The sequence below is a fragment of the Procambarus clarkii genome, chromosome 77 (assembly GCF_040958095.1).
Source record: "Procambarus clarkii isolate CNS0578487 chromosome 77, FALCON_Pclarkii_2.0, whole genome shotgun sequence".
Classification (NCBI taxonomy): Eukaryota; Metazoa; Arthropoda; class Malacostraca; order Decapoda; family Cambaridae; genus Procambarus; species Procambarus clarkii.
The window spans coordinates 5,745,334-5,771,534 of record NC_091226.1 but is presented as its reverse complement, the minus strand read 5'-3'; the positions used below and the strand labels follow the sequence as shown (position 1 = coordinate 5,771,534).

The following is a 26,201-nucleotide window of genomic DNA, read 5'->3' as shown; positions in this document are numbered from 1 at the left end:
TGGATCGTCGACTTGATTTGGTGTCACCATTTCTTTATTTTCATTTAATTTCTTTATAAAAAGATACTTTTTCAGATTAAAATTATGTTTTTTCGTGTTGTACATTCAGTACCAACATTATAATGAGTAAATATATCTTATTTATTCATTACTAACATATTGCCAGGAAGCTATGTGAAGCTTGTGGTAGCTTGTAATTAGACAGACCGCCAATTACTGGTGGAGTAAATCAGCCTAGCCTACTTCTTCCTAGCATAACCTAGCCAACACTAGCCAAGCCTAGTCTACCCTTGCCTAGCCTAGCAAACAGCCCTTGAACCCCCTACTGTTAAGACTGCTCTCTGATTGTACCTATGACACCTATTATTAATTTCCTTCTGTATCTTTAGCTCCAGTATGTTGTTATATTATGCTGTGCAAATTTGGGACCTGGCCCTCTAGTATCTTACATATATGTATTATTTGATGCCATTCTTGTCTCGTGTCCAGAGAGTAAATTTTGAGAGCTTTGAGACGGTCTCAATTATTTAGATGTTTTATCATTTATATGTTTGCTGTTTATGGTCTCTTTATTTCCTCTAATTCAGAGATTTCTCCTGTTCAGAAAGGGGGAGTCAGTACCGAGCAATACTCAAGATGGGACAGCACCAGTTATTTGAATAGTATTAGCATTACTGTGGGTGGGGTCTTTGAATTTTAACATTCTCATAAACCATTCCATTATTTTTCTGGCCGCCACTATATTTGCTCGGTTATGTTCACAAAGTGTGAGGTCGTCAGACGTCGTAATTCTCAGATCTCTTGCATGTTTGTTCCTTCTTAGAGTGGGTCTGATTGTGTCCTGTGTTCCTTGTTTCATTTAATTTCCTCGTTTCTACCATACTTCAGCACCTGTAACTTATCACTGTTAAAATAATGTTATTTCTGTTTTTTCAATGTCTCCTACAGTGCCAATTTACTTGTGTCTTCTGTATCATCTGTAAAGTTTCATTGTTCAAATTTCAGTTATATTTTGCTTGTATTTTCACATGTATTAATTTTATTTTTATCTCAGTTTAATTACTGAAAAAATGCCAAGAAGTTAATATGTAAACAAAAAGTGCTTATGAGATTTGCATGTCACAACTCTCATTTGCAGTTTTTGGATGGTGGTGCAAATATGCATCCTACCGTGTTCTTGTAGTTTTATATAATTAATCTAAACTGATTCTATTTTATGCCTGGTTTTAAATAGTTTTGTACCTTTTGGGTAAATTTTACAGCAGCCCAACATCAATTTCAATCGGTGATATTGTTTCTCATGCAGTCGAATATCTGAGAGCTCATTGCAACAATGGATTCCAAAAATCCAAGTAAGTTTCATTATACAGTAATTAGGATTAGGTTTCCTTTATCGCTGTACTAGATTTTAATCATATTGCATACTTTATGATAGCCCAAATTATCATAATTTTCAGGACAGAAAAGTGTATGAAGCAGTCTTTCATGCTACATTTATCCATTTAGCTAAGAGTATAATTAGCAAATGATTCACAAAAATATTAATTACACAATTTGATAATTGTCTCAGACAGACGTAAAGATCATTGCATCTTCGTTTTCTGATGTGTTGTTTTGTCATCCAAAGATTGTACATTATTACCTAAAATTCCAATTTAGAATATTTATTAAGTATTACTTAGTTTGCTTTCATCTAGAGTATGCACCTCCTCTCTTGGATTGCCTACCCTCCATCCTTCATCAGACATTAAATATCTTTGCTTATACTAAGTATTTAAAGTGCAATCAATACCTGCTTGATGGGGTTCTGGGAGTTCTTTTACTCAGCAAGACTGGCAGTAGGCCAGGCTTGACTTGTGAGAGTTGGGTCCACCAGGCTGTTGCTTGGAGTGGCCTGCAGGCGCACATACCCACCACAGCCTGGTTGGTCCGGCACTCCTTTGAGAAAACTATCTAGTTTTCTCTTGAAGAAGTCCACGGTTGTTTCGGCAATATTTCCTATGCTCGCTAGGAGTATGTTGAAAAACCGCAGACCTCTGGTGTTTATTCAGTACTCTCTGATTGTGTCTATGGCACCCCTGCTCTTCACTGGTTATATTCTACATTTTCTTCCATATTGTTTACTTCAGTATGTTGTTATTTTACTGTGTAGATTTGGGACCTGGGCCTCCAGTATTTTCCATGTGTATATTATTTGGTATCTCTCTTGTCTCCTTTCTAGTGAGTACATTTGGAGAGCTTTGAGACGATCCCAATAATTTAGGTGCTTTATCGAGTCTATGCATGCTGTATATGTTCTCTGTATTCCGTCTATTTTAGCAATCTTCACCTGCTCTGAAGGGGAAAGTGAGTACTGAGCAGTACTCAAGACGGGACAAAACAAGTGACTTGAAGAGTACAACCATTGTGATGGGATCCCTGGATTTGAAAGTTCTCGTAATCCATCCTCTCATTTTTCTGGCTGCCACAATATTTGCTTGGTTATGCTCCCTAAACTTTAGTTCGTCAGACATTATTATTCCCAAGTCCTTTACATGTTACTTTCCTACTATGGACAAATTTGATTGTGTTTTGTACCCTGTATTATGTTTAAGGTTCTCATTTTTACCATATCGGAGTACCTGGAATTTGTCGCTTTTAAACATCATGTTATTTTCTGCAGCCCAGTCGTAAACTTTATTAATACTGTATCTACTTGTAGTTTTTCAATATCTTCAGCAGAGGTCATTTTTAAGCTGATTTTTGTGTCATCTGCCAAGGATGATCCAATGCTGTGCCTTGTATATGATTCTATATCTGATATGAGAATAAGGGAAAGCAATGGTGCAAGGACTGTATCTTGAGGTACAGAGCTTTTAACTGTTCTTGGACTCGATTTTATATGGTTGACTGTTACTCTTTGTGTTCTGTTTGACAGAAAACTGAGTATCCAGCGTCCTATTTTACCAGTTATTCCCATTGACCTCATTTTGTGTGCTATCACTCCATGGTCAAATTTGTCGAATGCGTTTGTGAAATCCGTGTACTGTATACCTGTGTAGAGGGGCTATGTCTGCTGCTTTAAGCGCATCTGGTATTTCCCCCGTGTCCAATCTCTTCCTACTCACTATACTGAGTGCCTGTGCTAATGTCACTTTGCATTTCTTTATAAATATTAAATTCCATGAGTCTGGACCCGGGGCTGAGTGCATGGGCATATTGTAAAATTCTCTTTCAAAATGTTCCATGCTCGTGTTGATATTGGTTATATTTACAGGGGTTTGGATATCACGCATAAAGAAGTTGTCCAGATTTTTTACTTTCATGCTGTGCATCTGAGTGCTAAACATATCCTCATACAACTTCTTTAGGATTTCACTAATTGTAAAATTAGTGTTATGACAAATTAGAAATTTGTCATACTCAATGTATGAACCTTCACTAATACAAATAGGTCCAATATTGGCAGTGATATTTTCTTATGATTTAGCATAAATGAGGAAATATTTTGGGTTTTCCTTTATTTCTTGAATTGCTTTTTTGTCTAGTTGCCTCTCTTCAATCTGATATGAATGCTTCAGTCTCTGTTTTATTTATACAATCTCCCTGTTTAAATTATTCCTTCTTTGTATGAAAAGTTGTCTGCTTAATCATTTCTGTTGTTTTTTGTATTTTTTTGTAGTGTCACCTGCGTTTTCTTTCTACGTTGGACCTCTTTCTGGCTTTCCTCAAAGGAACATGTTTCAGACAGACTTCATAGGCTTCAGAAGTCTGTTTTTCTATTCTTTGTGTATGATGTTTATTACTTAGAACACATTCCCATTGAACGTTCGTAAGTTCCCCATTTATTTTTGCCCAGTCTATCCTTTTATTATTATTATTAAAATTGGATTTATTGAATAACCCTTCTCACTTGTTGTTTCTCTTAGGCCTACTACCATTATTAATGTTAGTTTTCACTTCAATGTTGTCCGAGTACGTAGTGTTTGAGACAGTAATGTCACTGATTAGCTCGTCATTGTTTGTAAATATCAGGTGCAGCGTGTTTTCGTTCCTAGTTGGTTCTGTAATCTGCTGACTGTGCGAGAATTTGTCACAGAATGTCAGTAGTGATCTGACCTGTAGTTTGTTATTTCCAGGTTGATTTCCTGCTATAATGTTATTTTTGCTATTCTCCATTTTAAAATGGGCAGATTGAAGTCTGCAAAGAAGATAATATCTGGTACTGGGTTTGTTAAGTTATCAAGGATATTCTCTATTTTGTGTATTTGCTCAGTTAATTTCTCAACTGTTGCATCTTGCAGTTTGTATATTAAAATAATAATTAGATTTATATTTTCAACCCTGATTCCAAGTACCTCTACCACCTCATTAGTTGAGTTCAGGAGCACTGTTCATGCCAGTTCCTCTTTAATATACAGACCTACTCTTCCACCTGACCTTATTACTCTGTAACATCTATATAAATTATAATTTTGGATCCAGATTTCACTATCCATGTGGTCTTTTGTGTTGAATGATTTGCTCATTCAAATCATTCATTCATCATTTGCTCATTTATTTGATCATTCAAATATGAATGATTTCCCATATTGTGTGTGACTTCTGGTGAGCTTAGGTAGTTCTACATTATAATGTAATTATACTGTACTGCACAGTTTATCATAACCCAAATTATCTTTATTTTTCAGTCCTGAGAAACGCTTTACAGCGATTATGTCCCTCATGTAATATTATCGTGAACATTAATCAACATGTCTGCAAGTGTGGCTATAGGCTTTTTGATGCGAAACGTAAAGCTCAGCCGGAAAGCCAGGCTCAGGCAAATATCAAGAGATCAGAAAAAAAACATATACCTGTTGTACATGGTAAGCTCACTTATATTTTTATTCACAATGTTTAATATGGAAATAAATAACATAATTGAATAATTTAATTTTATTTAAAGGAAATATTTTACTCCCTTTCATATTGTTGTAAAGATTACCAACATATATTGTCAAATGAGCAATTTATGTCATCTGCATTTAAAATACAGCTTTCACACACTTCACGTATTTGTGTTGGATAATATCATTTTCCAGCTTTACATAGAATACTTTGTGTTCTTTATCTATGTTCAGATGAGTTGCATAAAAGTGTGCAAGATTTACAACACCAAAAGAAATTGAAGGAGATTGAAGAGGAGATAACAAGGCTTCGAGCAATTTATGATTCCCAAAATAACAACCCAAAAAGGCGGACAATTATGTACACTGGCACTTCGTCAAGAAAAAGCAGAGCTTTAGGTATTAGTATTATTGTCAACAGTTAAATATAATCACTAACTGATCTTAAATGTAATTATAAATAACTTGTTATAGTAATATATTTTTTACTGTTTTTTTCTATTACTAGGCACACCATCAAATCCTTTCCCTTGCAGTCATGAAGTAATGAAGCCTCCAGTTTCTGTTGTAGACGTTATACCCCAAAATATCAATGGTATGTTATCTAATTATTTTAGAGAGATACAAATATAAATGCATTGCCATAGTAACCAAGGGCTAAGTTGCAAATACAGTGTGTGTGTGTGTTTGTGTACATATATATATATATATATATATATATATATATATATATATATATATATATATATATATATATATATATATATATATATATATATATATATATATATATATGTATATGTATATATAAATATGTATATATATATTATATATATGTCGTACCTAGTAGTCAGAACGCACTTCTTGGCCTACTATGCAAGTACCGATTGGCCTAATAGGCCAAGTGACTTTTAATTTTCAATAAATTGTTTCCTTTTTTTTAAATATTATTATTATATTATATTAAGAACATAAATTATTGATTTAGTTATGTTAGTTTAGATTAGGTCAAGATAAGTTAGGTTAGGTAGGCTTGGTTAGGTTCGATCATATATCTACATTAATTTTAACTCAAATATAAAAAAATTTAGCTCATACATAATGAAATGAATAACTTTATCATTTCACAAGAAAAACATTTGAAAAAATATTGAAATTCTGGAAAACTTGGCTTATTAGGTAAATCTGGCCTTGCATAGTAGGGCCAAGAACTCTATTCTGGCTAGCTATCTATATATATATATATATATATGTCGTACCTAGTAGCCAGAACGCACTTCTCAGCCTACTATTCAAGGCCCGATTTGCCTAATAAGCCAAGTTTTCCTGAATTAATATATTTTCTCTAATTTTTTTCTGATGAAACGATAAAGCTACCCATTTCATTATGTATGAGGTCAATTTTTTTTTATTGGAGTTAAAATTAAAGTAGATATATGACCGAACCTAACCAACCCTACCTAACCTAACCTAACCTATCTTTATAGGTTAGGTTAGGTTAGGTGGCCGAAAAAGTTAGATTAGGTTAGGTTAGGTAGGTTAGGTAGTCGAAAAACAATTAATTCATGAAAACTTGGCTTATTAGGCAAATCGGGCCTTGAATAGTAGGCAGAGAAGTGCGTTCTGGCTACTAGGTACGACATATATATATATATATATATATATATTGTACCTAGTAGCCAGAACGTCGTACTCGGCCTACTATGCAAGGCCCGATTTGCCTAATAAGCCAACTTTTCCTGAATTAATATATATTCTATAATTTTTTCTTACGAAATGATAAAGCTACCCATTTCATTATGTATGAGGTCAATTTTTTTTATTGGAGTTAAAATTAACGTAGATATTTGACCGAACCTAACCAGCCCTACCTAACCTAACCAAACCTATCTTTATAGGTTAGGTTAGGTTAGGTAGCCGAAAAAGTTAGGTTAGGTTAGTTAGTCGAAAAATAATTCATGAAAACTTGGCTTATTAGGCAAATTGAGCCTTGCATAGTAGGCTGAGAAGTGTGTTCTGGCTACTAGGTACGACACACACATATATATATATGTATATATATATATATATATATATATATATATATACATACATATATATATATATATATATATATATATATATATATATATATATATATATATATATATATATATATATATATATATATATATATGTCGTACCTAGTAGCCAGAACGCACTTTTTGGCCTACTATTCAAGGCCCGATTTGCCTAATAAGCCAAGTTTTCCTGAAATAATATATTTTTTCTAATTTTTTTCTTATGAAATGATAAAGCTACCCATTTCATTTTGTATGAGGTCAATTTTTTTTTATTGGAGTTAAAATTAACGTAGATATATGACCGAACCTAACCAACCCTACCTAACCTATCTTTATAGGTTAGGTTTGGTTAGGTAGCCGAAAAAGTTAGGTTAGGTTAGGTTAGGTTAGGTAGGTTAGGTAGTCGAAAAACAATTAATTCATGAAAACTTGGCTTATTAGGCAAATCGGGCCTTGCATAGTAGGCTGAGAAGTGCGTTCTGGCTATTAAGTACGACATATATATATATATATATATATATATATATATATATATATATATATATATATATATATATATATATATACATATATATATATATACATATATATATATATATATATATATATATATATATATATATATATATATATATATATATATATATATATACACATACCTTAATTTATTGCCTGGCAATTCTCTAATTGCAGAGTCTCCCGGTGCTGCTGCTGTTGAAGTGTTACCTGAAAACTTTGATGGTATGTCACATTTGTTATTATTTAAAAAAAAAATCCATATATATATATATAAAATATATAAATATATAAATATATATAAATATATATAAAATATATATATATATATATATATATATATATATATATATATTAGTATATTTTGGTAGCAGTCTTTCCTGTAGACATGTATTATTAAATATGACCGAAAAAGTAAGATTAATAATTCTAACACGAATTTTCTCAATCTTTCGTACATTACGCTTCACTGTTGGAGGTAAATCAAAAATCACTTCTCCAAAATTCATTTTTATTTCTAGTCTGACGCGACACGGGCGCGTTTCGTAAAACTTATTACATTTTCAAAGACTTCACAAATACACAACTGATTAGAACTTGCGTTTCCCTGATTTTATATCTACATTTGAGTGAGGTGGGAAGGGTGATGTGGCATTACATTTGAGTGAGGTGGGAAGGATGATGTGGCATTAACACAAGACAGAACACTAGAGGATATTAATAGGGTATTAAAAGTATCAACACAAGACAGAACAGAAACAATGGGTATTGAATAGAAGTGTTTGTAGAGAGCCTATTGGTCCATATTTCTTGATGCTTCTATATTGGAGCGGAGTCTTGAGGTGGGTAGAATATAGTTGTGCAATAATTGGCTGTTGATTGCTGGTGTTGACTTCTTGATGTGTAGTGCCTCGCAAACGTCAAGCCGCCTGCTATCGCTGTATCTATCGATGATTTCTGTGTTGTTTACTAGGATTTCTCTGGCGATGGTTTGGTTATGGGAAGAGATTATATGTTCCTTAATGGAGCCCTGTTGTTTATGCATCGTTAAACGCCTAGAAAGAGATGTTGTTGTCTTGCCTATATACTGGGTTTTTTGGAGCTTACAGTCCCCAAGTGGGCATTTGAAGGCATAGACGACGTTAGTCTCTTTTAAAGCGTTCTGTTTCGTGTCTGGAGAGTTTCTCATGAGTAGGCTGGCCGTTTTTCTGGTTTTATAGTAAATCGTCAGTTGTATCCTCTGATTTTTGTCTGTAGGGATAACGTTTCTATTAACAATATCTTTCAGGACCCTTTCCTCTGTTTTATGAGCTGTGGAAAAGAAGTTCCTGTAAAATAGTCTAATAGGGGGTATAGGTGTTGTGTTAGTTGTCTCTTCGGAGGTTGCATGGCTTTTCACTTTCCTTCTTATGATGTCTTCGATGAAACCATTGGAGAAGCCGTTATTGACTAGGACCTGCCTTACCCTACAGAGTTCTTCGTCGACTTGCTTCCATTCTGAGCTGTGGCTGAGAGCACGGTCGACGTATGCGTTAACAACACTCCTCTTGTACCTGTCAGGGCAGTCGCTGTTGGCATTTAGGCACATTCCTATGTTTGTTTCTTTTGTGTAGACTGCAGTGTGGAAACCTCCGCCCTTTTCCATGACTGTTACATCTAGAAAAGGCAGCTTTCCATCCTTTTCCGTCTCGTAAGTGAAACGCAGCACGGAACTCTGCTCAAATGCCTCCTTCAGCTCCTGCAGATGTCTGACATCAGGTACCTGTGTAAAAATGTCGTCAACATACCTGCAGTATATGGCCGGTTTCAAGTTCATGTCGACTAAGACTTTTTGCTCGATCGTACCCATGTAGAAGTTTGCAAACAGGACACCTAGGGGAGAACCCATGGCGACCCCATCTACTTGCTTATACATGTGCCCATCCGGGCTCAAGAAGGGTGCCTCTTTAGTACAAGCTTGGAGTAGTTTCCTCAGAATACTTTCTGGCATGTCAAGAGGAGTACAGGCTGGATCACGATACACTCTGTCGGCTATCATTCCGATTGTCTCGTCCACAGGTACGTTGGTAAACAGCGATTCTACGTCCAACGAGGCTCTTATCCCTGTGGCCCGTGCGCCCCGCAGTAAGTCCACAAATTCCTTTGGAGACTTCAGGCTGAAGGCGCAAGGAACATAAGGAGTCAGCAGGCCGTTGAGTCGCTTCGCCAGTCTGTACGTGGGTGTGGGTATCTGGCTAATGATTGGCCGAAGTGGGTTTCCAGGCTTGTGCGTCTTGACATTTCCATCCTTATGTTCCTTGCGCCTTCAGCCTGAAGTCTCCAAAGGAATTTGTGGACTTACTGCGGGGCGCACGGGCCACAGGGATAAGAGCCTCGTTGGACGTAGAATCGCTGTTTACCAACGTACCTGTGGACGAGACAATCGGAATGATAGCCGACAGAGTGTATCGTGATCCAGCCTGTACTCCTCTTGACATGCCAGAAAGTATTCTGAGGAAACTACTCCAAGCTTGTACTAAAGAGGCACCCTTCTTGAGCCCGGATGGGCACATGTATAAGCAAGTAGATGGGGTCGCCATGGGTTCTCCCCTAGGTGTCCTGTTTGCAAACTTCTACATGGGTACCATCGAGCAAAAAGTCTTAGTCGACATGAACTTGAAACCGGCCATATACTGCAGGTATGTTGACGACATTTTTACACAGGTACCTGATGTCAGACATCTGCAGGAGCTGAAGGAGGCATTTGAGCAGAGTTCCGTGCTGCGTTTCACTTACGAGACGGAAAAGGATGGAAAGCTGCCTTTTCTAGATGTAACAGTCATGGAAAAGGGCGGAGGTTTCCACACTGCAGTCTACACAAAAGAAACAAACATAGGAATGTGCCTAAATGCCAACAGCGACTGCCCTGACAGGTACAAGAGGAGTGTTGTTAACGCATACGTCGACCGTGCTCTCAGCCACAGCTCAGAATGGAAGCAAGTCGACGAAGAACTCTGTAGGGTAAGGCAGGTCCTAGTCAATAACGGCTTCTCCAATGGTTTCATCGAAGACATCATAAGAAGGAAAGTGAAAAGCCATGCAACCTCCGAAGAGACAACTAACACAACACCTATACCCCCTATTAGACTATTTTACAGGAACTTCTTTTCCACAGCTCATAAAACAGAGGAAAGGGTCCTGAAAGATATTGTTAATAGAAACGTTATCCCTACAGACAAAAATCAGAGGATACAACTGACGATTTACTATAAAACCAGAAAAACGGCCAGCCTACTCATGAGAAACTCTCCAGACACGAAACAGAACGCTTTAAAAGAGACTAACGTCGTCTATGCCTTCAAATGCCCACTTGGGGACTGTAAGCTCCAAAAAACCCAGTATATAGGCAAGACAACAACATCTCTTTCTAGGCGTTTAACGATGCATAAACAACAGGGCTCCATTAAGGAACATATAATCTCTTCCCATAACCAAACCATCGCCAGAGAAATCCTAGTAAACAACACAGAAATCATCGATAGATACAGCGATAGCAGGCGGCTTGACGTTTGCGAGGCACTACACATCAAGAAGTCAACACCAGCAATCAACAGCCAATTATTGCACAACTATATTCTACCCACCTCAAGACTCCGCTCCAATATAGAAGCATCAAGAAATATGGACCAATAGGCTCTCTACAAACACTTCTATTCAATACCCATTGTTTCTGTTCTGTCTTGTGTTGATACTTTTAATACCCTATTAATATCCTCTAGTGTTCTGTCTTGTGTTAATGCCACATCATCCTTCCCACCTCACTCAAATGTAATGCCACATCACCCTTCCCACCTCACTCAAATGTAGATATAAAATCAGGGAAACGCAAGTTCTAATCAGTTGTGTATTTGTGAAGTCTTTAAAAATGTAATAAGTTTTACGAAACGCGCCCGTGTCGCGTCAGACTAGAAATAAAAATGAATTTTGGAGAAGTGATTTTTGATTTACCTCCAACAGTGAAGCGTAATGTACGAAAGATTGAGAAAATTCGTGTTAGAATTATTAATCTTACTTTTTCGGTCATATATATATATATATATATATATATATATATATATATATATATATATATATAGGGACCTACTATATATATATATATATATATATATATATATCATATATGGCTTTCCTCTCTGAAATTGCAGGGAAAAGGACTTGGGTCCTTGATGTATGTAGGGTGGATCATAGTAGGCTTAAGTTAAATGCCTTATAAAGACCCTTAGGCCATTTTCATAGTCATTCCTGATGCAAATGTCCTGTCAAGGGTGTATAGATAGATGAATAAATATGGTTGTAGATAAATGGATAAAGGGGTAATATTATACAGTAAACATATTTGTAAAAATATTATTATAAATTATAAATACTGTATATATATATAAAATTATTTAAATTTATATATATAAATATTTTTTGGTCAAAATATTGACTTATAGTGTGAGTGAAATATAAAATAGCTAAAGAAGATAGTCTAAAAATCAGTGTAAGATTATAATTAAAGTATAATAATTTCAGCCGCTGCCGAACTTGCTGCAGAAATAAAAAAATCCAAGAATCGCAAGTGAAGATTTCTCAATGGCAGCAAAGAAGAATGAAGGCTGAAATTTCTTGGGAAAAAAGTCGGTCAGTTCTATTTGAGTGGGAGGTGTCTAGGCACGCTGTTCCAGTTGAAGGTACATACACAATACTTATAAGCATATTGTCTATTTACATCAGCATATCAGTTTACATTACAACTTATTATATTTGCATTTTTTTTAGTTATATTTTTTGAATAGAGAGTGGGTACTTCGTTTTAAATATACCTGAAGCATTTTATCACTAATGAAAAATGTTTATGTATACTTATAGACCATATTTTTTTTCCTAATTCTGCATGATCTGAAACTGTACAGAAGTCTTTTTTGACAAAGATGCGATATTTTTGAACATATGTTTTCAAATATTTTCATTTGACAGACACCAAAGGCTTCAAATGTAGGATTGAAGCCAGCATCAAATGTGAAGATTGTCATCGCCTATTCTGCTACCACTGTGATATGAAAAAACATTTTTTAAACCCATTCCATGATAGGTTTTCCTGGGCCAGTGGATATTATGAAGCATTGCCACCAACTGTGACTGTTGACCTTAATGGGACATTTACTGACTGGCGTATGTAAACCAAAAAATTCTTTACATATGAAAACTTTTCTTTTTACCAAGCTATTACAATATAAGTACCAAAATATTGAAAGAAAAAAATAAATAAATTTTTTACTCAATAAGCAATTCAATTTTTATGGCATTTGACTTATTAAATATTATTTAAATATGCAATCTGCTAAGTTTATTATTATTTTCTTATTCAGAACCTGTTGTGCCAGTTCCTGTGCCAAAAATTTCATGTAACTGTAAAGACTATAACCTTAACATAAAGAGTTCTGACATCATGTGTACTTTCATAATGCTCTCAGGTATATTTTATTTAATATTAAGTTTGAACACATAAGTCTATGAGTATTTGCATCACTGAAGTTCTAGTGAGGATACCCATACCCAAGCATGTGGACTTCAATCTTTGAGACACAAACATATCCATTCAGTGATGGAGATGAGTTTTACAAAAGATTCAAAATAAGCTGCTTTATTTTAGGAATAAATACTAAAACTAAGCTTTCTAGGCAGGTATGACCTTTATCTGCCCATATTTGAGTGTCAAGAGTGTGGATACAGCCTTCCTGCAGATGCTAAGATGTTGTATGATGGTGGATACTTCTGCTCATCAGCCAGGAAAAGTAACACATTCTTCAGCACCAAACTCCTGAACAACTGGCATTTCCTTAAAAGGAACAGTCCAGGTTTATCAATGAAATCCTTGTTAATAGCGCTCCAAGCGCTTGGCTCTCGTAATGGAAGAGTAAGTATTTATTAATTTTATATATGTAATGTAAGTACCTGTATACATTAAACTGTATATATAATAATACATAAAAATATGAACCCACTCCACACATTCTCTTGTGCCACTTACATGTACAAAACCTTGTTCCTAAATGCACATCCTGATCTGAAACTCTTCCTTGATAGATGTAAAGGATCCCATAATCACCACACCAGAAATCAATATCTCTCTGATATCCCCCGAGTCAAACTAAATCTGTGCAAACTCTCTATGCAAATAAAGTAATTGGTTATTGCTCCTAATTGGTAAACTCTTTATTAAATTAAAAGCTGTCCAGCTGTTCAAAACATTATTCAAAAGTAAAACTAAAAAGCATTAATTTCATCCTTATAGTTTCCTACGTAGTTCTTCAAACTTGCACTGTTACTTGTGCTACCCACTCCCCCAATATATATGGCTAACTCATGCAACTTGCATGGCTTAGCCACATCTGGGCCTAGTGCTGGGAACTAGGTTCCCTGCACTATGCTGGGAACAAGGTTCCCAGTATTAGGCTGGGAACCAGGTTCCCAGTACTAGGCTGGGAACGTAGTTGTTCAATCTTGCACTATAACTTGTGCTACCCACTCCCCCAATATATGGGGCTAATCCATGCAAATTCTATATTCAGTATATATTTCAGGATGGTTGCATCAACTTTGAAGCTGCTAAAAGAACATTCCAGGAGTGGAGATTTATGCAGTATGAACTTGCAAATGTCCAAAGCTACAATAAGAACGTGTGCCCTGCTTGTCATACTAACCCATTTGCCATACATATTGATGGCAACAAAAAGTTATTCCGATATGAAAAAGTTGGAAGGTACAGTTCTTAAATAATTTTCCTTTTGTAAGATAAATTTTTATTTTTCAACAATTAATACATTTCTTTTAGGGCAACTTATATATCACAATACATTATTCGTTATGTAAATATATCAATATCTGAAAAATTCTTACATGCAATACATAATAGCGTTATTCATGTATTACAACATTAAGTAATATATATTTACACAATCATCAAAATTGAAAACAAATCAATGTAAATTATGTAAATACTGTCATTTTGTTTCTTTCAGAGGATTGAGGGAATCATATTATTCAGAGAGTGTCTTTGCTGCTGACAATGATGTGACTAATCACCTTAACCATATAGAGAGCTTAAAAACAAAGGTAAATATTATGTGTACAGACTTTGTAAACTGTACATAGATTTTATATTTTTATTTATATATACAAGACTTTTTACATTCTTGTACAGCTACTAGCACGCATAGTGTTTCAAGCAAGTCGTTAATCCTATGTTTCCCAGAATATGACCCCACCAAATCCATTAACAACCAGGTACCCATTTTACTGTGGGGTAAACAGGGGGGGGGGCCATAGTTAAGGGTTGATGCCCAGTAAATCTTCCAAGGCCAGGATACAAACCCAGGACAAAGCGCTCGCGAAACGCCAGGCGAGTGTCTTAACCCACTACACCATTGGGAAAAGACAGTCATGATGTCTTACAGTTTACAGAGTTAATATATATATTATAACAAGTAGTTAGGTTTTTTTTAACCCACAGGCAAGTCAACCAGTAAAACATAGAGTACTCAACGTTTGTCAAGAGCTACATGCACCATATAAATGGTGATTTTTGGGGTCTGAAGCCATATTGATTAAGATGCTATATTTCTGTTGGTCTATATCACTTTTATATAACCCATAAGGTTAGGTTCTTTTCATTATTTATTATATATTTTATATATACTGTATTTATATAATATATATATATATATATATATATATATATATATATATATATATATATATATATATATATATGATATAAATATATAATATATATGATATATATATATAATATATATCATTTATATTTGATTTGCAGAGCAGCCAAAATTGTGGTGTCTTGTTGTGGAAAGCGGCGCGAAACGAACCGTATACACACAAATCCCTGGACCAGACTGACATAAGCCTTGCATCATGCCGGCATGGTGTAATTCTCAAAATGTGCAATATGACTCGTGGTGAGGTTTTTGGCTATGCACACTATCTCCATATAAATTACTTCAAAAGTGCCAAGTACATCTGCCAGGACATTATTTGTCAATACTGGCCATGGGCCCTGAAAATTCAAGAAAAAAATAAGAAATTCACCCTACTGGAGACAAAGCCGTTCCTAGGTGTTTTGCATGCAAAAGCATATGCATGGTATTGCCAGGTAAATAATTATCATTTGTCAAAATAACGGGTATAAATGTAACGTTATTTTAGGGTTAAAAAGCTATTAATCAGAATAAAGTATTTAGTCATAATTAAATTTTTGAGCAATCGACTAATATTCTTTCCTTGTAATTATTATACAGTGTGTTACATCTTAATTATAGGTCCTGTATGGAGGACGCTGGCAGCACGGAAGTGGTTTGACCACAGGTGAAGAAACCGAGCAAATTTTCAGCTATATGTCGCTATATGTCCAGATTCCATGTATGACTGGCTGTCCTGTGAGGTTTTTGATCTACACTGTGGTCTTTCATACATAATAGGATAGCAGCACATTGCTGTGTATACCTAAGCTTGTTAAAAAAAAAAAGTGGTTGGCAAATATTTATGTAGTGTGTTCTGCTACTTTTGTGTAGGTATTCACTACTAAGTATATACAAAACAAATTTATCAACTATAATCTTATTTACTAGTAACAAAGTGTTTCTTTCAGCTTCAAGCAAAATGAGATCACGATACCGTGCAAAGATTGAAGCAGACAAGAAAAAGTTGAGGGAACTGATAGCGGTCTACAATGAAGACAATACAGAAAAACTTAGTGTGGAGATTGCTGAAGAGGGGAACTTTCCATGGTATAATGACACTCCTCAACCAACTGATAATGGTAAGTATATTTGGTTAGTTTTCTGTGCATATTGGCCTTGTCAATGAGGATAAATATTGTTAGCTACTAACATGTTAATTCAAACTGACTCATTATGGTAATGGACAAATGGAAGTCCATGCCTAATTTATATTGTTAAGATAATAATATTAACAAGATACCTTAAAAATGATTACATATGATTGCATTGTTGTTGCATAATACATGCATCCTACAATGACAGATTTGTTCATGTTCCTTATTAAATAATTTACTTTATATTTTATTTTTGAATATTTTCAGTTACTCTTCAAGACAAGAGAAATGCTGCAGAAAAGCTGCATATGTACAACAGGACTATGGAAGAACAAAATGTCATTCAACTTGAAATGAAAAGTTACTTGGATTTCTACAGAAAAAAGCTTGAAGAGATAACACAAAGACTAGATGATGTACAAAACAAAAGTGCTCCACCCTCTTGGATAATTGAAGTTAGTATCAGGTATCAATATTAACTTAATTACTCCACTGAAATAAATGTTATTGCATTATAGCTACTTGGTAAATATTTTAACAGGTAGCTTAATCATTGTTGTTTGTGTCTAAGCTAAGTAAAATTAGTAAAAGCATTTTGTAGACAAAAATTGTAATATATTTTCATTATCACTTTTACTGGTTAAAGTTTAAATGAAACACTTGTTAGGAAAACAAACATTTAATTTAAAAAATACCTGAAATAATGATGTGTGTTTGTTTTACAGGAACCGGGTAAATACTCAATGAAGAAGTCATCATTCCAGCATGTAACCAGTGGACTTACGGCCCTCTTGCTAAATATAAGAAAATTCTATCAACTTAAACTAATTGAGGCAACTAACCTGTTTTCTGAAGACAGGGAAGTAGAGTACAACAAATTTCAAACAGACAGTCAAGATTCCGAGGATTCCGAGACCGACAGTGACAACAGTGTAGTCAGTATTGAGTCACAGACTGACAACGAAGAAATGGAAGAAACACTCTTCCCTTTGATTTGAGTAGCTTTAAGTAGCAAAGCAAAGATAAAATAACAAGTATTCTCTACCCCTGGGTTGGCAAATGTTCTTTGCCCAAATCATCGTCATGTTAATTTTGCATCCCTATGTTGCTCAAGAAAGATTTGTTTTCAAATTAGTTTTTATTTTTATTAATTACCCTCAAAGTTTTGTTTAGTTTAGAAATGCTTATTAAATAAATTGTAGTTGTAGTTATGTGCAATTTCTTTGCTTTCCTTCAAAAAACACACACACAAAAAAAAAGGTAAACATGAAAAATGAGTGCCCAAATGAGATACAGAAAACTTTTTTAGTATCAGTAGTTGACAAATGGAATGCATCAGGAAGTGATGTTGTGGAGGCAGACTCCGTACAAAGTTTCAAGTGTAGATATGACAGCCCAGTAGGTTCAGGAAACTACTTCATTTGAGATGATGCTTCCTAGCATTACGTAAGTAATGAAGAAATATGATATATTTACTCACTATAATGTTGGTACTGAATGTATAACATGGAAATACACATTTTTACTCTGAAATAATCATATTTTATAACGAAATTATACGAAACTTAACTCGCAGTTCAACACAGGAAGTCTACATTCTAAGCCTGGTAGCACTCGAAATTATTGACAACACTGAAGTAGACAGCTTAATTATTTCTGACTCCCTTTCTTCACTACGAGCAATAAACAGTTTGCAATCATGTAATAACGTGCTTGTCTTGGAAGCTAGACATAGATATATAAGAATACTTAGCAAGAGGGGTAAATATAAAAATGTTGTGGATTCCTTCTCACATTGGCATGCAGGAACATGACAATAAATAAGCCTCTGTATCTCTTTCCACTTCGGCTCACAAGATGGGTATAGGGTGCATAATAAATGCGCTAAAGAGAGAATGTTGTGGCTTTGGGTAATTAGATGATTCAAATTTTGTTATAAAATTATGTTAGTTTAGAGTAAAAATAAGTTTTTTTCATGATGTTCTACATTCAGCACCAACAATATAGTGAGTAAATATATCGTTTATTTATATTTATATATTTATTTATTTATTTAAATATATTTATATATATATATATATATATATATATATATATATATATATATATATATATATATATATATATATATATGTATATATATTTATATATATATAAATATATTTATTTATTTATATATATATACAAGAAGGTACATTGGGTTTGTGAGAATACATTGGATAGTACAGTATTTACATTCTTGTAAAGCCACTAGTACGCGCAGCGTTTCGGGCAAGTCCTTAATCTAGCAGATAATTTTAAGTAGGTAATTTCAATCAGAATTGATAAATGATAAAGATACAATACAAGAGAAAAATGAGATGAGAGAGATAAGTAAGTATATTAAAGCACATTGTTATATTAAAGCTCTGATTGATTACATTGACAGCTTGATTAGTAATTTAAACAAGATTAATAGACACCATACAGCAGATTGACAGCACATATAAGACAGCAATGATCACAATGGTAAAGATGTTCAGAATGGGTACATAAAGATTGGGAGACTGGGTAGCAAAAGATACAGATAAACAAGATTTATAAACACCTTCAACTATTCCATGGTCCAGGGATTTTCTGAAAAGGAGTTTCACTGACAAACATAGTGAATTTGCCAGTTCAGTTCCTTTACGACTTGGGACTGAAATACATTTTCACACTTTGGGCTTTTGAGTCTTTTAGTTTGTCAATGCTCTTCCTGATTGTGTAGCGTGTAATTGGTATTTCCCTTAATTCATTCTCTTTACCTCCGACAAACATTTGTGTGGGTGATTGGATGTCATTCAAGCTTTCTAGTGTGAACACTGATGTAAAGTATTCATTCAGTGTGTTTGCTGCCCTTTTATCGTGCAACTTAACATTGTTAGTCTCATCTTTTATGGGTCCTACTCTGCTGTAATGGGTTTTTGTTTGGGTTTTACTTCGTATATATTTGGCCGAAACGCTATGCGTATTAGTGGCTTTAGGTATTGTATTTTAAATTTAAAATATTTGCCCCAAGGAGAGAGTTTATTGGGAGTACTTAGCTGTGTCATTAGGCAGATAATTAACTATACAATTTGCTGTGCTCCGTCCTTTTACAAATCCATTGACCCACATCCCCTAACCTACGTATTTTGTGCAATAGTCGGTTTCGGATGATCCTTTCGAACATGTTGCAAGTGCATGACATGAGACTGAAAGGTCTGTAATTGCCAGGGTCATTGGGTTTCTGTATGGGAACAAATATTGCATGTTTCCATTGTGTGGGCAACACTCCACTTGGGAATGACTTGTTAAACAGGTGGAGTATTGAGTTCCCAGACACTTCACCAGTGCATTGAGTATGTCGTAGGTGATGCCATCCTCACCAGGTGCTGTAATTTTATCCTTTTCATAGCCCCCTTTACTTCCTGGGCTGTGATTGGTTCCTCATACTCGTCATCACAAGATTGTGCTCTTGTTATCCTAATCCTTCTGTCATTTTGTCGGAGGAGCTGTTCCCTGCTTACTTATGCAGGGAGGGAGGAGGATGATGCTGCATCACTCAACTTGTGTATTAGTTCTTCAGCCTTACCCTGGGGGTCTTTGTGAGCCGCAGGCCGGGCTCTGTCCCCTTAGCTATCTGAATTTTTGCCAACACTTGTCTTGCAGATGTTTCTATTCCAATAGAGCTAGTGAACGCTAGCCCTTGTCTTTCCCTTTGTAACTCATCTGCAATGTATGTACCTTTACCTGAATTGAAAATCTAATCTAAATCTAAATCTAATCCATATGCATAGAGATATGCAAATGAGAGAGTAATAGAGCGAAACCTTTAAAATACTGAACAATTTGGAGGATATTGATTCATTCAATTTCTTCAAAAGGTCAGATGTAACACGAAAAAAGAGCAAAGGTTTCAAGCTCAACAAGCCACAATGTAGGAGTAACAGCAGATGCTTTTGAATCCATAGGGTTAAGAACCCCATTGAAACCGCCTACCCAAAGAAATCGTAAATGCTAAAATTCTCAAGAACTTTTAAATTCCAGCTTGAAAAAAATTATCAGGACAAATGTGGTTGTCACATATACATACTGTTCTTAAAATATTTCCCCATTTTGCACCCGCAAGATAACGTACAATTTAAAAGGTTGACGAATGTTAATTTTTTTGTTTGCAAAGCTGTTCACTTGAGACAGTTAAGAAAGTCCCAGCTGTGTCTGGGTACAAGTGACAGGATGAACGATGAAGGGTTTGCTTCCTATTGGCAAGCTCCTATGGTGGTGTGTCCACTCACATGATGAGTGGCACTGCCCAATACTGTCACTATATTCATAGTGACATTATTGGGATGGACAGTATTGGTGAGTCCAGTCACAGGATGAGTGGCGCTGCCCAACAGTGTCACCATGGTGACAGTATTGGCCACTTAATCTAGAGATCTTGATCACCACTACAATTTTGACCCATTGCTCCACTTTCAGCCCCTTAGTGTGGCGATCCAGAGAGGAAATGCTCACTGCATCCATGGCTCTAGCCTGCCATCTGAAGAGCTGGAGGAACTCTAGAACCTGTGATGAGTAGCCTTGTACAGAGCATGTAACCAATGTTGTAACCCTTTTTGTGTAATGAAATATTATAATAAAGTTACACACATACTAAAAGAATAGGGTGGTAGACAAGATGAAAGTGTTCAGTGAGGATCCACAAGGTCTTCTCTGAGTACTCTTTATTTTCTTCTCCGTGGCTGTGTCCCTACACTTGCACAAGAGGTGGTACCCCTTTTAGGTTTAAAAAAAAATTATATATATATATATATATATATATATATATATATATATATATATATATATATATATATATATATATATATATATATATATATATATATATATATATATATATATATATATATATATAAATATATATGACAATGTCAGACAACTGAGGAAAAATGAAACAGGAATTTCCTTAAGTACTTTCGTATATTAAATACATCTTCAGAAGGTCATTTTACAGATCGAGTGATAGGTATAAATAGGCAGGAGAGAGTGGTGAAGTAAGGTGAGGTACAATACTTGGACAACGCAGACGGCCCATTGGCCCATCTGATGGGCCAATGGGCCGTCTGCGTTGTCCAAGTATTGTACCTCACCTTACTTCACCACTCTCTCCTGCCTATTTATACCCATCACTCGATCTGTAAAATGACCTTCTGAAGATGTATTTAATATACGAAAGTACTAAAGGAAATTCCTGTTTCATTTTTCCTCCGTGGTCTGACATTGTCACATTCTTAATCACGTGTTTATTTTCGTGATATACACACATAAATATATATATATATATAAATATATATAAATATATATATATATATATATATATATATATATATATATATATATATATATATATATATATATATATATATATATACAACTTTAGAACACTTTCCCACCAGGAGACTCGAACCCTAGCCAGCACAGAAGCCATATTAACAGGGACTTGATGAAATTAACGTCTAAATGACCCCTCACTTGCTCTAGTGCTCTTGGGAGGTGGTGATCTTTGTGGTATTTAAATACTCCGAAATTACCATCTCTTTTAAGGGTCTGAGCAGGTGGTGGAGAGGGTTAAGGCGTACCTGTTATGCCAGTTGCTGGAAGGCTTCTGTGCTGGCTAGGGTTCGAGTCTCCTGGTGGGAAAGTGTTCTAAAGTTGTATACTTGACTCTCGTGTTTAGGAGAGTTGTGCCTTAAGCATAGACACTGTGTCTTCCCATATTAACAGGGACTTGATGAAATTAACGTCTAAATGACCCCTCACTTGCTCTAGTGCTCTTGGGAGGTGGTGATCTTTGTGGTATTTAAATACTCCGAAATTACCATCTCTTTTAAGGGTCTGAGCAGGTGGTGGAGAGGGTTAAGGCGTACCTGTTATGCCAGTTGCTGGAAGGCTTCTGTGCTGGCTAGGGTTCGAGTCTCCTGGTGGGAAAGTGTTCTAAAGTTGTATACTTGACTCTCGTGTTTAGGAGAGTTGTGCCTTAAGCATAGACACTGTGTCTTCCCATATTAACAGGGACTTGATGAAATTAATGTCTAAATGACCCCTCACTTGCTCTAGTGCTCTTGGGAGGTGGTGATCTTTGTGATATTTAAATACTCCGAAATTACCATCTCTTTTAAGGGTCTGAGCAGGTGGTGGAGAGGGTTAAGGCGTACCTGTTATGCCAGTTGCTGGAAGGCTTCTGTGCTGGCTAGGGTTCGAGTCTCCTGGTGGGAAAGTGTTCTAAAGTTGTATACTTGACTCTCGTGTTTAGGAGAGTTGTGCCTTAAGCATAGACACTGTGTCTTCCCATATTAACAGGGACTTGATGAAATTAACGTCTAAATGACCCCTCACTTGCTCTAGTGCTCTTGGGAGGTGGTGATCTTTGTGGTATTTAAATACTCCGAAATTACCATCTCTTTTAAGGGTCTGAGCAGGTGGTGGAGAGGGTTAAGGCGTACCTGTTATGCCAGTTGCTGGAAGGCTTCTGTGCTGGCTAGGGTTCGAGTCTCCTGGTGGGAAAGTGTTCTAAAGTTGTATACTTGACTCTCGTGTTTAGGAGAGTTGTGCCTTATATATATATATATATATATATATATATATATATATATATATATATATATATATATATATATATATAAATATATATATATAAAGATATATATAAAGATATATATATATATAAATATATATATATGTCGTACCTAGTAGCCAGAACGCACTCCTCAGCCTACTATGCAAGGCCCGATTTGCCTAATAAGCCAAGTTTTCCTGAATTAATATCTTTTCTCTAATTTTTTTCTTATGAAATGATAAAGCTACCCATTTCATTATGTATGAGGTAAATTTTTTTTATTGATGTTAAAATTAACGCAGATATATGACCGAACCTAACCAACCCTACCTAACCTATCTTTATAGGTTAGGTTAGGTAGCCGAAAATGTTTGGTTAGGTTAGGTAGGTTAGGTTGTCGAAAAACAATTAATTCATGAAAACTTGGCTTATTAGGCAAATCGGGCCTTGCATGGTAGGCTGAGAAGTGCGTTCTGGCTACTAGGTACGACATATATAAATATATATATAAATATATATATAAATATATATAAGCTATCAAAGAGGTCATTGATAGTCTGACAAGCGAGCTAAACATCTGGTACCTGGATGATGGCACTCTCGTTGGAACCCCGGAAACCATTTTGGAGGATATAAGGAAAATCCAGGAGCAGGAAGCAGCCTTAGGCCTCATTCTCAATGCGTCCAAATGTGAAATAATCTCCCGCAACCCAGACATCACTGGGCAAATACAAAATGTTCTTCCAGAAATTCTCGTTGTCGAGCCACCGGACTGCACTCTCTTGGGTGCCCCCATTGGCCCACGAGAAATCAAGGAGGTCCTGGATGCAAAAATCACTGATCTAAAGAGAATGCTGGACAGGATTGACAAGATTGATGCCCATGATGCTCTCTTTCTCCTCACAAGATGCCTGTCTCTCCCTAAGTTGACCTACTTTCTGAGATGTTCTCCATCCTACAGCAGCCCTAAGTTAAATGTGTATGACACCCTTCTGATGTCCATGCTGGTGAAAGTCCTTAACCTGCCATTGGACGACTCTCAGTGGGAGCAAGCAACCCTTCCTGTAAGACTCAGCGGCCTTAGTGACCACACAGCCTCCCAAATTGCTCTACCAGCCTTCCTTTCCTCCTCCCACGTCCTCGTCGTCATCGTCTTCGCACGACCTCGTCATTTTGGGTGAGGTGATATGCGGGTATAAAATGAAAGCTGTTTAAATCATAGCATAAGTAAGAACTCTGTTTAGTGTTTGCAGGTTATAGTTGTGTGTGTGTAAACTAAAATTCTTTGAAAATGTAATAAGTTATTACAAAACGCGTTCAAGTATCGCGTCAGACTAGAAATAAAAATGAATTTTGGAGAATTGATTTTTCAGTTACCATCAACAGTGAAAAGAAACATAAGAAATATTGAGAAAATTCGTGTTAGAATTATTAATCTTACTTTTCCGGTCATATTTATTAATATATGTCTAAAGGAAAGACTGCTACCAAAGTATACTAATATTATATATATAATATATATATATATTATATATATATATATTATATATATATATTATATATATATATATATTATATATATATATATATTATATATATATATATATTATATATATATATATATATATATATATATATATATATATATATATATATATATATATATATATATATATATATATATATATATATATATATATATATATATATATAACTGTGCTTGGGGACCCACCACCCTTAACTACCCCTACTCCAAATTAATCAACAAAAATCTGAAATTACAACCATCACACAGAAATAACCTGCACACGTAAATAACATCAAATGAAACAAGAAGGTATGACAGGATGTGCAGAATACCACCGTTGAAAAGCAGAGGTGCAACAGGAACTTCTGAGAGAAGCACACATGTGCAGTATGTGCAGTACCACAGCCAGGCTGTGGTACTGCACATACTGCACAAGGATGGATTGATAAATTAATATATGGACTACTGACTTTAAACACAAGTTTATTGATTTTATTAAAAAAATATATCATATATGTTACAAAAATACTTAGGAATTTTTTCTTAGAAATTATATTGTTCTGTAAAGGAAGTAAGATTGATGGGAGTCACCTTTGACTTAATTACATAAAGTTTATTGATTTTATTACAAAAATAAATCATATTTTACATAAATAATATTTTGTTTATATTTAGTGTTCTGTAAAGGAAGTAAGATTGATGGGAGTCACCTCTGACTCAATTACATTATCAAAAAATAGTTTATTATCTGCTATTATCACAAATAGTGCGTTATATATTTATTATCACAAATAGTGCGTTATTTTCTTCTGAACCATCATGACTTGCCCTTTTCCAACAGATTCATCTTCCTTCTTGACTATCTTCAAATTATTTCTTTCTTCTTTTCTATTTGATGGCTTCAAAATAATGGACGTCTTCGACCCTTCTAAGATATGATCTTTGGGAACCCTGATGAAGGTACTTGCTTCAGCAGTAAGTAGACACTGATGTGCTGAAAATGTGGAAAACATAACATATATAATAAATATATATTTCTTGCAAAAAACAAAACACCAAAATCACAGAAATTTGGAACCATAGTAGTCTGTAGACAGAGGCATCCAGGCATTACAACAATCGGTAGACAGAGACCAAGAAAGGCAATTGTGGTGCCACAATGGTTTCCAAGAATCCTAGCATAGATTATTTGAGTTAAAATTGGTTTACTTTTACCAAGGGGCCATTTGGAGGTAGGCCCACCCCAGTACCCACTGTGTGTGTATTCTTCCAAATAGTGTAGAGGTGCCATAGGCACAATCAGAGCACTGTATAAACATCAGAGGTCCGCGGTTGTTCAACGTCCTCCCAGCGACTATAAGAAATATTGACGGAACAACCGTGGACATCTTCAAGAGAAAACTGGACTGTTTTCTAAGAGAAGTTCCAGATCAGCCGAGCTGTGGAGGGTATGTGGCCCTGCGGGCCGCTCTAAGCAACAGCCTGGTGGACAAAACACTCACAATTTGAGTAGTTCACAATTTGGGAAGTAGAAGAACTCCCAGAACCCCATCAAGCAGGTGTAATGTACTCAGGTAACTAGTGCCCAGACACAGAAACTAGACACCTCTAGACACCAAACTAGACACAGACACTAGACAGAGTTCCACATAAGAGGTTGTTCTGGAAACTGGAAAATATTGGAGGAGTGACAGGTACGCTTCTAACATGGATGAAAAATTTTCTGACTGAT

At 35.3% G+C, this 26,201-nt stretch overlaps 2 protein-coding genes and 1 long non-coding RNA gene across 3 annotated transcripts; all 3 read left to right on the top strand.

Moving 5' to 3' along the window:
• Positions 1-207: 207 nt before the first annotated feature.
• On the top strand, positions 208-5,239 carry LOC138357319 (uncharacterized). The gene is made up of 3 exons (XR_011224916.1): positions 208-1,352; positions 4,671-4,847; positions 5,103-5,239. It is a non-coding gene; the product is annotated as an uncharacterized lncRNA (long non-coding RNA).
• A 7,097-nt stretch (positions 5,240-12,336) lies between these two features.
• LOC138357295 (uncharacterized) lies at positions 12,337-15,960 on the top strand. The gene is made up of 5 exons (XM_069313978.1): positions 12,337-12,640; positions 13,150-13,385; positions 14,053-14,231; positions 14,491-14,584; positions 15,805-15,960. Exons 1-5 carry the CDS (start codon positions 12,526-12,528, stop codon positions 15,958-15,960), a joined length of 780 nt encoding a protein of 259 aa, XP_069170079.1. The 5' UTR covers positions 12,337-12,525.
• A 172-nt stretch (positions 15,961-16,132) lies between these two features.
• Positions 16,133-17,528, top strand: LOC123748450 (uncharacterized). The gene is made up of 3 exons (XM_045730635.2): positions 16,133-16,304; positions 16,587-16,774; positions 17,045-17,528. Exons 1-3 carry the CDS (start codon positions 16,145-16,147, stop codon positions 17,315-17,317), a joined length of 621 nt encoding a protein of 206 aa, XP_045586591.2. The 5' UTR covers positions 16,133-16,144; the 3' UTR covers positions 17,318-17,528.
• The last annotated feature ends 8,673 nt before the right edge of the window (positions 17,529-26,201 follow it).

Coding starts and splice junctions, on each gene's coding strand:
- LOC123748450 (XM_045730635.2), top strand. CDS start 16,145: ATGAGATCACGATACCGTGCAAAGATTGAAGCAGACAAGAAAAAGTTG. Junction 16,305..16,586: donor TCCTCAACCAACTGATAATG/GTAAGTATATTT, acceptor GAATATTTTCAG/TTACTCTTCAAGACAAGAGA. Junction 16,775..17,044: donor CACCCTCTTGGATAATTGAA/GTTAGTATCAGG, acceptor TTTGTTTTACAG/GAACCGGGTAAATACTCAAT.
- LOC138357295 (XM_069313978.1), top strand. CDS start 12,526: ATGAAAAAACATTTTTTAAACCCATTCCATGATAGGTTTTCCTGGGCC. Junction 12,641..13,149: donor TGGGACATTTACTGACTGGC/GTATGTAAACCA, acceptor TAAGCTTTCTAG/GCAGGTATGACCTTTATCTG. Junction 13,386..14,052: donor TTGGCTCTCGTAATGGAAGA/GTAAGTATTTAT, acceptor TATATATTTCAG/GATGGTTGCATCAACTTTGA.